This window comes from Necator americanus, chromosome III (assembly GCF_031761385.1).
Source record: "Necator americanus strain Aroian chromosome III, whole genome shotgun sequence".
NCBI classification, from domain to species: Eukaryota; Metazoa; Nematoda; class Chromadorea; order Rhabditida; family Ancylostomatidae; genus Necator; species Necator americanus.
In genome coordinates, this window is record NC_087373.1 from 21,674,930 (window position 1) to 21,689,700 (window position 14,771).

Sequence of the window (14,771 nt, forward strand, 5' to 3'; positions counted from 1 at the left end):
CCGTCATTTGTATCGGGCAATCTTCACTTACAGGTTTCTCATTTTGGAGCTCATGTTTACCATTTCATTTCCGTATAAGCTCGTTTTGTCAAGGTATCCAAGTAGAGATATCATGCAGGCTCTTTGCGTAAGGAGTGGGCGGAGCTAAGGATGGACAGTGCGCCGGACAGGCATAGCGGCGATTGCTGCTGCAGGCGCACACTTCGGCTGCACCCAATTTGCTCGGGTACCTGCTGCCCCCCACGAGGCTCTAGGTCGTTTTACTCGACGATAAGAATGCAGTTTGTTTCTCACGGCATCGCACTTTTGCAGCGTTCACAAAGGATATTGCTTGGTCATAGTAATTCGACAGTCTATGTATTCGGAGGGATTCATTTGCTTATACAACTTGCAAGTAGACGTATTAGCTCTGGTGTAACACCGATATTTGTGAAACATGAATGCAAACACCAGGAATATCTCTCTTTAACAAGGTTTTAAACGAATTAGAAACGAGAAAAAGTTGTCTCAAAATGACGTCTGATATTGTGCTAATACGTGGATGTATTCAGACAAAGTGAGAAAAAGTACCTCACCAGTCATTTTCCCGTTCGTAGTAGCAGACAGAGACCAGTTTTGAACCGCTACCAACAGCAAATTTGTTCTCAGCTGGTGACCACTTAACACATGTTGCTGCGCGTTGAAAGCGAACCTGAAACAATGCGAGTATCCAATGTTTTGCTAGGCACACGAAGATTTAATTTGGTCATACTAAGTCTTTTAACAGACCTTAATAAGAAAAGTTCTCTAGAGGACTGACCAAGACTAGCTCAGGTTTCCATGTCCCTTTATCTGCTTCAAATGTCCATACGAATGCATTTTTGTCTCTTGAACACGAAACGATGCGGTTCGTATTTGGTGCCCAATCAAGTCCAGTCACAGGTAAGTCGTGTTCTGTGAGAGTGGCAGTGTTCACCCAATCGCCGTTTCGCCAGGCAAAAATATGAATCTCGTTGCTTGAAGCAGAAACGGCCACCTCTAAATACACTACAGTACAACATACCTAATACAGAAACCAGAAAAGATTAAACCAGTGCGTTATCATAGCTTTCGCTATGGCTCTCGCAAATCTACGTTAAAGCCAACAAAAATCCTTTCCGTTCGTGAAACAATCCGACTTCTAGTTCAATTGGATAATGATTCTCACGGAATTATCAAGAAATTAACGGAGCAAAAGAAAGCTACTTGCAACATGCATATTTTATTCGTATTATTCGTATACTCGTGTTTCAAAGCAAGAAACAGCACGTTAGGTGGTAGAAATTAGCATTTTCTACGGTGCACCGAGAAGGATCAACCCACGGGTTCGATCTTTGTTCCACGCGTGGCAGGTTATCGGGCCGATCCCCATATTCCAATGTTGCACAGGCACATCCCTCATTGTTGTTGAACCTTAGCCCAGTGAATCCTAAAGCAATTCAGTGTGCTCTTGAGGGAACAAGAGAAGAAATGAGAAATGTGGCCCAAACATAAGCAATTCTTCTGTGATTCATTTAATTGGGTTGTGTTGTGAGATTAAAACAAAACAAGAAGAAAAGATGACAGGAAGATAAACAAGACAGATAACAAGTAGGAAGTCTAGAGCTTGACGAAGATGCCGCGCATGCGTCAGCAAGCGATCGCGTAATCGAACGCGGGCGCCGCGAAGACGGCAGCCACCCACATCGTTGACTACGAGCGGCCCTCGATTGCTCTCAAGCGACGGCACCGATGTGAGTGTATGCATGAGTTATTCTATTGTCGTAGAAGCCCAATGCTGTTTTCTGTTAATTTCTAACTGCTTGGTTTTCAGCTATGGCAACTGCGTTGCTTTCCTCGTTAGGGCTTCGCAGGGGAGTTGACCTACTGCTCACCGTCGTTCGTCCAGTGTCAACTTCAAAGAAGTCTTCAAAATGGAAATGTGAGTAGCACTTATTCCACGGGTCAAACACGTAGCCGCGCCATTTAATTGGGTTGTGTTGTGAGATGTTTTCGGCTTTTTAATTTTCCGGAATTCTGGACCAAACCGACTGTTTAACCTTTCGACATGCGTAAACAATCGCCTGCTTTTACTATTATATTTTTGGTTGGATGCGTTTGTGGTTTGATAGATAATAGAAATGTCATAAAAGATGAAAGTTTATGGGACAACCTAGTGCTATAGGCAACTACTTGGGAATGTGCTCTGTTTAACGATTCATTATGTTCGCATCCTTGGTGATATCCTGGATACTATGTAGCTCGGTTGGGTTTCAGTTACTGAACAAGTTGAGGATAGCACGACTTACGTTAGTGTGGAGGAAATTGCTGAGCCTCCACGAACATCGAACTCTCACTGCGCTCTTTGCACATGCAACATTCCTGTGAAGCTATCGTACAGGTATGGCTGTTTCTGTATTATCTGTTTGTTATGTGATAATTTTCTTGAGCACTATCATCTCAGACATTCCTGTCTTCGCAATGATTGCCAGATTTTTTTCTTTTTGAATTTATAACATAACCTTTTACAGATTATGTTATAGGCTCATCAGGAACCTTTTTAAGATTTTGAAATGTTTGCAGCAGTGATGCTGGAGAATTGACTTTATAACAGTTTCTAAATATTGTTAGATACCATCTAATCATACTTTACAGGTGTTTGCTACTTGTTGAGGGTCTCCCTCATTGGCGTCAGAGTGTCTTGTTTTGGAAGAGAGGTCTATTTACCATACTTTAAGAGAATTCTTGAGTTTCTTGAGGAGGCATTCAGGAATTCTTTTTCTATGATCTCAATTCGTAAGAATGTGAGATGACGCCATCGGTTCCGGTTGCTGAACCTGATCCGCATTGAAGAACCACGCCCCTTCGAAGGCTTTTCGGATGTCGTACTCGGAGAAATTTTGGAGATTCCTCTTGCCCATGATTGAGAGTTTTATGACCAACTCTTCTTTTGTTTAGAAGGAAACTTGGACGGAATTATCGTAGGCTTGGTTACGCAATTTTTCGAACTTAAGCTCTGTTTTTTTTTTATTTTAATGACATTACATATGTAGTTTTAGAGAAAAAAGGAAATGAGATTTGCTTGGAAATATCTGTATATCCGAGTTTTTTTTTTCTTGGGAATCGTCACAATTTCGTACCAGACCCTGTGCCACAGAATGTTTCTTCAAAGGATATATGAGACTCGTGTAACTCCTTTCAGGCCAATTTGTTTGTTTGGCGGGATCTTTCACGATGAGTTTCGATTGCCGCTTTTCAGACAAGGAGAGATTGTCCAAATTATTTGCGTAGTGTAGAAGCAAATCAAAGTCCATGGAGTATGGGAGGCAGTGACTTAAAGATTCATTTATGCCGTCAGCGTTCTCCAGTTGTCGGTCTGCCACCAGCAAAGTTTTTTTTCTTCTCGAGAACTATGTGCTGAGGAGCATGTATTATTCGGATCTTTCTGTTTTGGCAGCTTTCCTGGTGCAATTACTAGCCTGAGGTGTACACAATGCTCGTAAATATTTCTTCCTGTCAAGTCATACATGAAAGTGTCATAGCATCTGGCACCTGTAGAGTTGCAGTTCAGTTCCCTATTTACATTTCTCATCCTTCTCCTCTATTCCAATTTTTTGTGGAAGTTTGCATATGTGCTTGATTAGTTCATCGTTTTTGTCTGCGCTCACAACGACTTATCTATGACAATTAAGCCAGAACAACATAACTAATAGCAACGCTGACTGTAGACCAATGCTTCAGTGTGCCGGGTCCCAACGTCAAGGATGCAAAATACTGATTATTTTTCAACTTCGCTACTAGACTACAGAATCTATGATAACGACATTCACAGTTGTTGATAGCCAACTGTCCAGCATTGTTGTACGAAGCAGTTTTTTTTTTTGCTGTTGAACATTTGGAAAGAAAAAAGTGGATGAGTTTACTATTTTGAACAGTACAGTAAGTACAGCTGGAGGCTAAGTAGATGTCAAGAGAACAGCGAGATGAAGTCTGGTGATATTACATTTATAGTGAGTTATTCTACTATTTTCAAGCGACGTGTTGATCCTCGAGCAGTTTATGCGAGAAGATGGCACCGTGCTTCCTCGCCAGCTCACAGGACTGTGCAAAAAGCAGCAGCTACGATTAGAAAGGTGAGATATAGACTTTAGGTTTTCTAGCAAGGTGACGTAACCAACACTAGATGTGTCATGCAAGCTCATTGGGCTGGACTTTTCCCTGACAGGACGATACCTGAGTTCGACAGGTCCGGGTACAAGCGGTTCAACAGGTGGGGCTCCACATTGTTGTTAGCTTGTGGATTGTACTAAACTTGCTCTAATTTGCTGTTCCCAGATATTGGAACGATGACATGGACATGTATCGATTGAGAGAGAAATTAGAAACTGGAACGTGGTTCTATATGAAGCGCTATAACACAGAAAACCAACAGGTTCCACACAGGAAAACTAGATGAAAGAAATCAGTTGTAAATTATTCCTGTTGCGTTCGAATCACTTTTACTGGATTGTTTTTTTAGGAGGAATGAATATTTAAATTTGTGCTGTAACTGTTTGTAAGAACAGTTGAATCATTATTGTACCTTCTGTTGTCAATATATACCAGTACTCTTTTCTTCCTCTATCAGTTTGCATTTGCAGGAGCTGAAGCTGTGATGTGAGCGCGTATTTAGAGAAATTTGACATGATCGGTGGTTACCCCCCACTAACGCCAACATTCGTTTCTTTCATAAATTCCATGTCATTATTCCGCCTTTCTCTGTTTCTTCTGGCCGTATCTGCGAACACGCATTCGTACCATGCTAAGAGGTTTGTTTTTGGTCTCTTCACTAGGTCAGAGCTGTGATGCAGGACATTTTCATTTGATCAGATCGCCTCCATCGTCACTTGTACTCGAATTCTCTTCCGATCCGTGTCCTGTTGTACCTGGCTGCTCATGCATAAATAATGACGTGACTACTGTTGTATGCCATAGTGTTGGTGTGTTTCCCACGTTCCGTAAAAATGCTACAAATGTCATATTCATAAATCAGGGCCGGATACGATCAACCAACTTGTGACATTGTACCCTTCACTACGTTCCCTATGTTTGGTACAGTGGACGGAGCGAGACTTCAGCCTGGATATCTTTACATCATTGGGTCTTCTTTCGAATCTATCCATTATCCGTGGGTGCTTTCTCCATAACATTTTTAGAATGTTACTCGCGTTCGTTCTTACGTCCCCCTACGCCCATCATTCATTGGCGTTGTTGACCATTTATCCATCCTTGATTTTTTACTTGCTATTTTATTTTATTTTTCTTTTTTGCCTACCAATTTATTTATTTTAGTTTGCTAAGTGCAGTGAAATGAGATTTCAGAAGAATCTTCCAAGCTCAATATGAGTTAATACTGAGAATTCATGTGAAAGATGCCAGTTTCAGAGAGCCAGGCGTATTCGGTATCTTTATCTTTGCCATTCCAATCTGTAATTCATCTCGATTTGAGCGAAAATGAGTTCACTGATTTTGAACAGGTATAGTTTCTTTTTCCTGTCTCTGCATATTCTTGTGCTGTTTCGCAATTTACTTCTAGTTTTGTAACTTTACTCGGAAAATGCCTTCGTTAGTCAATCTCTCTCTCAATGAAAATCGCTTCACCGATATTCCACAATGCATTGGGAACATCTCTGTGAAAACATTAAATTTACGAAGAAATAGAGTAAGCGTCGCTTCATTTTATCTGCCGTTAAAGGTATCACCCCACGAATCTGAGGTAGTACGGATTTCAGGTGGAGTATTCGTACACGGGATCGTAGATTGAGGAGAGAGGGGTGATTCCGTCCATTTCTTCATAATTGCCGTAAAAACGGCCCGGAAGGTACGGCTTCGAGCGTTCCGGCGCGCTATTTTCCACAACGAGTTCGATTGGAGTGCGCCAGCCACGCCGCATCTTTCGGGCCGTTTTTTTTAATGCCAATTAGGAAGAAATGGACGGAATCACCCACCTCTCCATAATCTGCGATCCCGTATACGAATACTCCACCTGAAATCCGTACCACCTCAAATTTGTGGGGTGATGCCTGTAAAGGATACTCATGTAATTTACTCATTCTAGATTGCATTCATAAATGGTACATTCAATAAATTCACACACAACATTGATCTCTCTCGCAACGTGCTTCGGTCAGCTTCCGGACTCCACGAGGATGTGCTTCGTCTAAGTGAGTGATCCCTATCATGAAAAGTTCCTCCAATCTGTTGCATTTGACGACCTAACGTTTTTAGCTTTTAGCACCACAACCATATTTTTTTTTTTCATTTTTTTTTTAGACTTGTCCTACAATCCGTTGAAGGTTGAAGTCTTTCCTTCATTCCCCTCATTGCAACAACTCGACTTGTCTGGCACGAGATTAACAGTAGCTCCTTCGTTGAATGCTCCTAAACTGGTAGAACTGTTCATGGATTTCTCAACTATTGAAATTGTGGACTTCAATAAATGGATTCTGCCGCGTCTACAAAGGTTGGTTTCATGGGTTTCGTATTCGTTTTTATCTACTATCTTAACACCAATGTTTGATGCTTAACTGTATTTGAAGATAGTTTCTCTTACACATCTTTTCTGATTCCAGATTATCTTTTGTTGATTCCCTTTTTCTCAAGTTCGTCACTGGACAGCTTCCAACGTCTGTGAGAGAATTTTCAGCCACGAACACTCAACTTGCAGCATTCCCGCAGTCTTTTTTCCTCAAGTGGGTTCTGCTGGTAGAGCTTGCATTGTTCGCCTTTCTTTTAACTCTGAATATTTTTCCGTATTAGTTCATGTATTTGTTGGAATAAAATCGATTAAGTTCTTCGCTGCGTTTGATCAACTTGACTGGAACGAATTTCGATTGCGAACCATGTGTTCTACAGTGGTCTGTGCCCGTCACCCATTTGGTAGCAAACAGAGTGAACTGTTTACCTGTGTCCGTTTTTTCTTCTGTTAGCAGTATTGATAACGTTGACGTTGGATTTCTCTTTGGGATGTTTGAATACAATTTTGCTCATTTTTCAGCAGACGGCTAGATAACTGTACGCTGGGAATCTCACAAGGTGACGTAGGAACTGTCAGGGCTGAATATGGTCGATCGGCCATTTTGCCGTGTACTGTTTACGGCTCGCCACACCCCACTGTTGAGTGGTATGTTTTTTTTTAGTACTCAAAACTGAAGCTTGTTTCGTAACTTTTTTACTCTTGATTGAACAGGTCTTTCTTATTTCAGCAAAGAATTTCTATGTTATTGTCAAAGAGAACTCTATTTGAGACTACTGAATTTGTTATATCATTTAGGTGGCTATATCGTCCCGCTACATTTTTGGGCACATTCGATCCAAGTCCCAGAGGTCGAGTCACTGCAAACAATAGTTGGTAGGTTCGAACTGTAGTTTATAATGCTTCAAAGATTTTTTCGTGCCAACTATCAGGATATTCTTGCAGTTGTTCTGTGCTAGGTGGTGGAGCACTGCTTCTTTACAATGTTAATCATTCATCGGTGGAACGGTATGTTTGTGTGGCACGACAGGATTCTCGAGCAGTTAGCAGAATTTTCCATTTTAGGTAGGCTGTTTTAACTATCACCTAGTTTAGTTTTAAAGGATTCAGTCACATCAAACTGGATTTTACAATTATATCGCAAACATTTTCGACAAAGTGTTCTTCACAGCGATTTGTTAGTTTATCCGATTTCCGAGATGGTTTGATGTGTTCGAAGTCTGTGTTCTCCAACATTTTTGTCAAGGATGCAACCAAAGATTTAAAAGAAGCTCACTCATGTTATGTCATTGCTTTTAGACTAGACTACTCGAACTGGTACTCGTTGGATTTGTTCAACAGCGTTTTTTGGGGAGGAATCGCGACAGCGGTTCTTGTCTGCTCCTTCTCGTTCCTGCTCAACATCACTTGGATCCTGACAAGAAAGAGCATCCTGTGGTGGATTCATCGGTAAATTCGCGGTATTGTCCCAGATAACTGTGATGACTTCTCGTTGCAAAATTTCTTGTCGTTCTTCGCCATTTGCATTAGCTAACTACGCTTTTTGGGGTCTTAGGATCTCTTTCCTTGACTTTTGCTCGTTGTTGTTCATAAATATCAATATATCAATATCATAAATAGTGAGCGACAGCTGATCTCTTACGGCTCTGGAATGAAGAGAACTTATTGGTTTTCTAAAATAATCGTGGACTATTTCCAGAGCGGAACGGTTGTCTCGTGTACGAAAAATGGTGGAAGCTATGGAAAAATATCGTGTGCGGCAGATGGAAGGATTACACGAAAAATATGCTAGAAGAATGCAGCTAGTGCGCGACAATTATCATGCTCAAGTACACGATATTTGTTCGAACTTATTTCGCTGGGTGTCCACAATTTATTAACCACGTTTTCAGGTGGAGGCACTGCGAATTTCGTACAGTTCGCAAGCGGAGAGATTCCGCGACTATCGTGCTGCTCAAATGGAACAGATGTCCTCGCATTTGGAAAACATCCGAGAAAATTATAACCAGCAGATGCAAAGAGTCAGAGAATACGGTTCTAGACGTGCTGAACAGTTATGGGAGAGCTATGAGCGGCAGGTAAGAATCTATTTCTAAAATAGTGGTCTTGCTACGTTTTCTTTTGCGTTAAGTTTCTGTTCACTGATTGGTACTTTTGCAGGTAAACAGAATGAAAGCGTTCAGCCTGCAACATCGTTTGAAAATGATGAGGCAATACAAAGTAAAGCAGCGGTATCTGAATAAGCTGCTGGAATCGTTTCAAGAATCTGCCGCGACTCCAGATGCACTGCGAAAACATGTGCGTTGCTTTTTTATTGTAAAATCGTAATTGTTATTTCAAAATAATTCATATAATGATTTAGCGTATCTATTCTGTGATATAATACAGACCGACCTTTGTTTCTTGTGATTCGAGGATCTTATTGGTCTTTTATTCAAAAACAAAGTTTAGACGCTCTTATTCTTAGTTTCTTACTATTCCTAGTTTCTCTTTCGGAATGGAACCAATCTCCCTCTTTTTCTGCTTGTTCCCTTTTTTTGGAAGTTTTCTGGAAATTTTATTCAAGAGTTTGTTATTGACCACATTCAAATTGAGAGATGTTTTACAGGAAGAAGAGGTACGTGCTGCGCTAGAACTACCCGATCCTCCCCCACCTGATTCTCCCACGGAGGACCATCCTCTATCGCGTTCTTCTTCGTTCTATTCCCTTCCTGAGTATATTATCGATAACGATGGAGTGCTGAGACCAAGTCCTATAATTGGGAAAGTCAGGTAGTTCCTTTCAAGGTGTCTATCTCTAAAAATACACCTCGCATGTGGAATCTTCCCTAGTACCCAGAGCTGGATCATTGCGATCAGACGGGTACGTTATGACCACAGTGATCGAAATGAAAATATGAATATGAATGTATTGAGATGGGTTACCGGAGCCTCATGAGATGATCATAGTGATCCATAAAGATAGGTATCCGTCCTGTAACACATCTGTGAATCCATTCCAGCTGTGCGTTCCATTTTATTTTGCCGAATCAAAGTCAGCGAGTTCCTTAGTTCCTTCGTGTATATGACAAAAGTCTACCTGACTTGACTATTGTATATTTGGAATTTTCTGTGAAGTAGTCTGTGCGAATCTCTTTTTGAGATCAGTTGTTAGATTTCACGTTGTTTCACGCTATAATGTGGTATCCAAGAGTGGCTGCACATAGTGCTACCTGTTTCAAGGAACAGTACTTTTTTTTCTAGTAATCTTCCTGCGGCGTTGCAATGTTTCAGTTCCAGAACAAAATTAGAAAATCAAGTAAATAAACATTTCTGAATGTTTCTTGAACCAATTTCCGTTTTATTTCATGTCTATTTCGGTTTCACATATATTTACAACTGTGCAAGTGAGTGTTTCTCAAGTGCGTTTTGGATTTTGGTTGTTTTCTGTTCATAATTTTGCATATTTCTAATTTTTTTCTCAGGTTCACACCACACAACGAGGGTCTCTTGGAGATGCGAAGGTCTCCTGTAGATGCTGGTACCGATTTCGGAACGCTTGACCCAGAGCTGCAAAAAGACAGCGAAGATTGCCACTTCTAATCCACCTTTTCCGTTTGTCCTGTCACAGTGGTCGTCATAGAATTTTGTATGCGTTTTGTGTGGAATTGGGCCGGTTCTCATGTTTTGAATGTTCGTGTTGGTCCTATCAATTCTCTTCCTGTTGGTTACGCGTGTGGACCGTCCTGCTGTCTGTAAACTTGTATGTCATCATAGTGTTAGTGTTGTTTAAATCACTATTTACATCATTATCGTGCTGTTCCTCTCGAATCGTGTCCAGTGAGTGTAGGACTGGCGATGGTAGTCCAGTTTCAACAACGACTCAGAGCGCAAGTGAAGTGGGTGACACTGCATTGGAGTAGTTATTCATACATCTTTTCAAGTGCTTTTTTGTGAGAATTTTTTGACTCTAAAAGGAAGCACCTGTGATGGTGGGAAATTTTCCTTTTGGCCAGAGATTGTACTTTCTATGACAGAACACGGGTACCGACTGGCTGTACATCCTTATACGCTCTCCATAAGCGTTGCGATTGTTTGATATCCGTGCTGGTTTATGTCTTTCTCACGTCTTCTCTAACACCCTATCGCTCTCCAGTCGCAGCGTTATCATTGGTCGCCCGTCCTCGCAGAAGTGAAACAATGATTCGTCGGATAGTTTGCCCGCATGTTTGTGCTTGTTCTGCAAACACAACTCGTATAGCTTGGTATTGTTTCGTCCTCCGTTTTTCTTTCGGCTGCTGCGACATGATTTTCTTACAGTTCAATGCTTGCATATCTGACGTTTCATTTAACAGGCAAAATGTACCAATTGATGCGTTTTTTCTGCTTGATTCTACCGTCGGGTCGTTTTGTTATTGAAAAAAAGTGGGACCTCTCGTGGACCGAGTTTCTAATTGTTCAATATTTTTGTCAGTATGTCGGGTAGATTTGTTATTTCACAGTCCTCAGTTAACTTCTTATTTATTTCTATGATATTTAATTATATTGTCTTGTACTTAATGTATTGATGTATTTTATAAAATGCTCTCTTATTTTCGTTGTTTTTCCTTCTTCTACAATTTGAAAGTAATCCTGGGATTCACCCAATTCAGTCAAATCCAATAAAAAAAGAGAACGGTTTTGCTCAGACTAGCCTTTACCGTTCTATGGCGGAAAGCTCCTCCACTACAGTTCAGATGGATTTCCAAAATACGGTTTTGACTGAGGTTTGAGAATGGTCATGTGAACTATTTGTTTGTGGACATTGTTACTTGACGGTGATCCAAGACTGAATGAAGCGGCTGAGGTGAACTACCACTCCTAAACCATTTGCAGGCCACATGTATTTCAACATGTAAACGGAAGGAAATTTTAAATGAAAAAATTGAAACATTCTGATCCTGTAGTTCTGTTTACTGGACTCTCCATGAGAATCAGGGCGATATCAGCTTTTGGTGAAAAATGCTGTTTAAAATATCCTTTCAGATCAGTCGGGACGTACACAGCAAGGACGACTAGGCAGTATCTGTAGAATTATCTAGATAATTTAATTATAACTCAAAGAGGATAGTGAGGGGATCTTCGAACTAATGCTACTTGTCGTCTATGAACTTCTAAGAAGAGAGCAATAAAATCCTCAGCCCAGTGCCATTATGTCATAGGCAGAGCGACCGATTTTGCAATTCTAATTCGATGACGATGCGGCAGAGAGTAATTTGTTCCAAACAAGGGAGATTTGCACGTGCATTGGTTGTTGGGCCCATCTCCACATAGCCCGAGATGATTGGGGTAGGATAACAATTAAGAAACCTTGGAATTTGTTCAGAAATGACTTGGAGGCACGCCGTTGGGTCATGGATAGTGGTGAACTATAATAGCCTGAAGTAACCGACGCCCATAATACCGTGTACCAGGGGTGCTCTGCAGGGAAGTACCAGCTCGAGACGGACCCAGAACCGAGCTTCGTGAGCCTTGTTATACCCTCGTTTCAGCCACAGAAGGTTAATCGGCAGACAGACAGCTTCACCTGAAGAATGAAGTTATTGGTATTGTTACTGCTAGGGAGAGGCGGCGATGGTAAGAAGTTCGGCTGCGACTGCGCTGCTGACGGTTCGGAACTGCTCCAACCAAACTACGCCTTTCGTCCATTTGGGATAAGTTGGAAGTAGACCTTGTTTAGAAGAATAAAAAAACACTGACATGAGAGATCGTTGGCCACTATAAGAAATTACTTAAAGAAAGCATATGAATGCAGTCAAGTAGACTGCATTCACATGCTTTCTTTGAAAAAATCCAAACGATTCTGAAGTGAAGTTGACGCAGGAGGCATCCCAAAGGGATTGATCATGCAGTGCGCTAAGCAGTTCATCCTTTGTTAGCGGCAAGGATGTGATTTTTTGTGCGATGTCTGAGAAGTCTTCAGAGACTGGCCCTGAAATCGTTGATAGAAAAGTCATTCCTAGAAGCCATTCCCGCTCCTTATGGCTCAACTTTCCTCGGAAGCTCTTTTTTATTACTATCTCAAGACCCTGTGTGGAAGGCAAAGATGTGACTATTCTACTAGCTTGAGTTCCGGGATGTCGAGCGGTCAAGGATCTATCAACCAAATACTAGTAGAGTAGTTGTTGCATGACAACTTTTCTTAGCGTGATGGTACGATTGGGTAAAAATCGACCTGAATCGTGTTACAGTTTTATGAACGGTTGCGCTCACGCCAGTACTATCGCTGGTTCCAACCGCATACGAAGATCCTACGGAGACACTTTGAGGTAGCGTATCACGAAATAGACTGGTACTGAAACCACAACGAAAACTCCGCTCATCTTTCCTGAAGCGATGTAAAAAAGACGTGGAAGACGTGGACTCATTAAACTTCTTTTAACTTCTACTTGGTCGGAACCATGGCAGTTCGATTTTTTAGAACGATTAAGGGAAATTCAGCAGGGCCGCGCTCGATTCTGTAATCTACAACCCGACCTCCAAGCCTTCTATGGGGTTTTCATACCACGTTAATTTCGTGATGCGCCTTCCTTAAGAGGCTAGTTTTGGACTTTTTCAAGAAGAGAAAAAAGGATCTTTGACATCTGATTACACTGATACTTATACTCTTGTTGATGAAACTTATATTTTTTATGGTTTTTTTCATTTTTATATTATATAATAATATTGATACAGTGAAGCTTGAATCCCTCCAACAAGGCCGATACACCGGCTGAAAGGCCATAATCCACACGATAAGAACGTTTGCTTACAAATATTTCTATTGTTTTCTCAACGAACACATTTATGGGTGGTGTATACAAAATTTAAATTTTGATATTAGCTCGGTCGCTTTATTCACCAATCAAATTATCTTAAAATATTGAGGGATTACGTGAGATGGAGATTATTATTATTATTCAGAAAAAGTTACAGATAAGTTCTATTTCATGATATAGCAAAATTTTAAAAAATTCGGCTAGTCAAAGGGCTGAAACTTTGGCTACTCAAAAAAGGTTATCCATGTGCATGATTTGTAGAAGTGACTGAAATATTCTAATGAATATTTCGAGAATCAGCTATAACTTACCGCCTTGTCTTGTGCACACTTTGAAACCTTCCTGGCTGCTATTGATTACAGACAGTAATAAATAAAACTAGACTATTTATGCGCGCAATGTAGATCCTTATTCGCTTTCTTTGATCAATGAAAAGGGGACAAGGAAAATATTGGTATGTGACTGAAGAACTGATTTTTGAGCAGCAAATGCTGTGTTTGTATGAGTTCTTCTGAAGAGAACGTATTGACACTGTATTATGGCATGACAATATTGATATCACATTATTATTAGATATTACTGATACCAAAACAGTCCATAAAGATATCTGTTACGTACGTAAACAAGGCAGAAATAGGCATACAACGAAACGTAGACATATTTGTGCTTGTTTGTTCAATCTTCCCCTGAGGGATTCCTATGGCACCCCATGTAACTTACAAAAATCGCTCTTAATTTAGGAAACGCTGGGAGGAGCTCCACCTCAACTTGGTCGGACATAGAACTGAGACGCTATTTACGGAAAGAAGTTTTTTTGGCTCGTTATAAACTTGACTCAAAGGTAGCGTGTCATCGAATTGAAGATGTTAGGATCTCCAGGCTGATTAGATAGGGATAAGGGTGTAGATTAGGAATATGAGCGTTGTCACGCCCATTTCCTCCCGTTAGTTCTGAAAAAAAAAACTGTGAAACAGTCTTATTTGTACAAGTCACCCAAACGATGCAATTTATTACGGGTAGCACATTCTGCAGACGGAGTAGTTTCTGTTGCAGATTTGAGTTAAAGTAGTGTGAACGTGAAATGGCATCGAGACTGCCCTGTTCTGTTGCGGAACAACTTACAGCGCAGTAGATAAGGGTGCAACCAAGGCTCTTTCACACGCCGCTTTCTGGATCCTGAGGCGAAATGGAACGCTAAAATAACTCCCTCCGTGAAGTAAATTCAGTTTGTTTCGTTATGTATCTAGAAAAACTGCACAAACATGATGAGTACAGGAGGCGGAAGATCGAGCTTTGGAAAAACCCGCTGAACTGACTTTGAACATCGCTGAGCCTCGTGGGTCCCTGCTGAACATTTTTCACTTCTTCAGGTGTATATAAGGTTCCTAGAAACTTTACTGCATAGTATTTCGGGTCTGTCTCTTCATCGTTAAGAAATTAATGAATTAAATATTGAACCATAACAATCAATTGTATAAACTAAG

The 14,771-nt window shown here is 40.9% G+C and overlaps 3 protein-coding genes across 5 annotated transcripts in view; 2 read left to right on the top strand and 1 right to left on the bottom strand.

Annotated features, from left to right (window-relative positions):
• RB195_010412 (uncharacterized protein) overlaps positions 1–1,420 on the bottom strand; it is a gene marked incomplete at both ends in the record, with an annotated part of 12,004 nt that extends 10,584 nt beyond the window's left edge. For both annotated transcript variants that reach the window (XM_064191403.1, XM_064191402.1), the window contains 3 exons: positions 576–691; positions 800–1,017; positions 1,342–1,420. In XM_064191403.1, the coding sequence (XP_064048985.1) occupies positions 576–691; positions 800–1,017; positions 1,342–1,420 (413 nt within the window). The remainder of the gene's footprint in view (positions 1–575; positions 692–799; positions 1,018–1,341) is intronic.
• A 75-nt stretch (positions 1,421–1,495) lies between these two features.
• RB195_010413 (uncharacterized protein) lies at positions 1,496–4,453 on the top strand (the record flags this gene model as incomplete). Of its 2 annotated transcripts, XM_064191405.1 has the most annotated exons (7): positions 1,496–1,540; positions 1,688–1,751; positions 1,832–1,939; positions 2,275–2,398; positions 4,032–4,130; positions 4,181–4,267; positions 4,333–4,453. In XM_064191405.1, 7 exons carry the CDS (start codon positions 1,496–1,498, stop codon positions 4,451–4,453), a joined length of 648 nt encoding a protein of 215 aa, XP_064048987.1. The 2 variants fall into 2 exon arrangements, with proteins under 2 accessions (XP_064048987.1, XP_064048988.1); XM_064191404.1 differs by lacking the exons at positions 1,496–1,540; positions 1,688–1,751 and having other exon boundaries at positions 1,834–1,939.
• A 227-nt stretch (positions 4,454–4,680) lies between these two features.
• Positions 4,681–10,093, top strand: RB195_010414 (uncharacterized protein; the record flags this gene model as incomplete). The annotated part of the gene is made up of 18 exons (XM_064191406.1): positions 4,681–4,805; positions 4,867–4,976; positions 5,030–5,164; positions 5,422–5,513; positions 5,573–5,698; positions 6,095–6,200; positions 6,310–6,499; positions 6,609–6,728; positions 6,828–6,944; positions 7,034–7,159; positions 7,310–7,387; positions 7,457–7,576; positions 7,811–7,960; positions 8,211–8,340; positions 8,404–8,589; positions 8,672–8,809; positions 9,120–9,283; positions 9,976–10,093. The coding sequence occupies 18 exons, from the start codon at positions 4,681–4,683 to the stop codon at positions 10,091–10,093; spliced, it is 2,331 nt and encodes a 776-aa protein (XP_064048989.1).
• Positions 10,094–14,771: the final 4,678 nt, after the last annotated feature.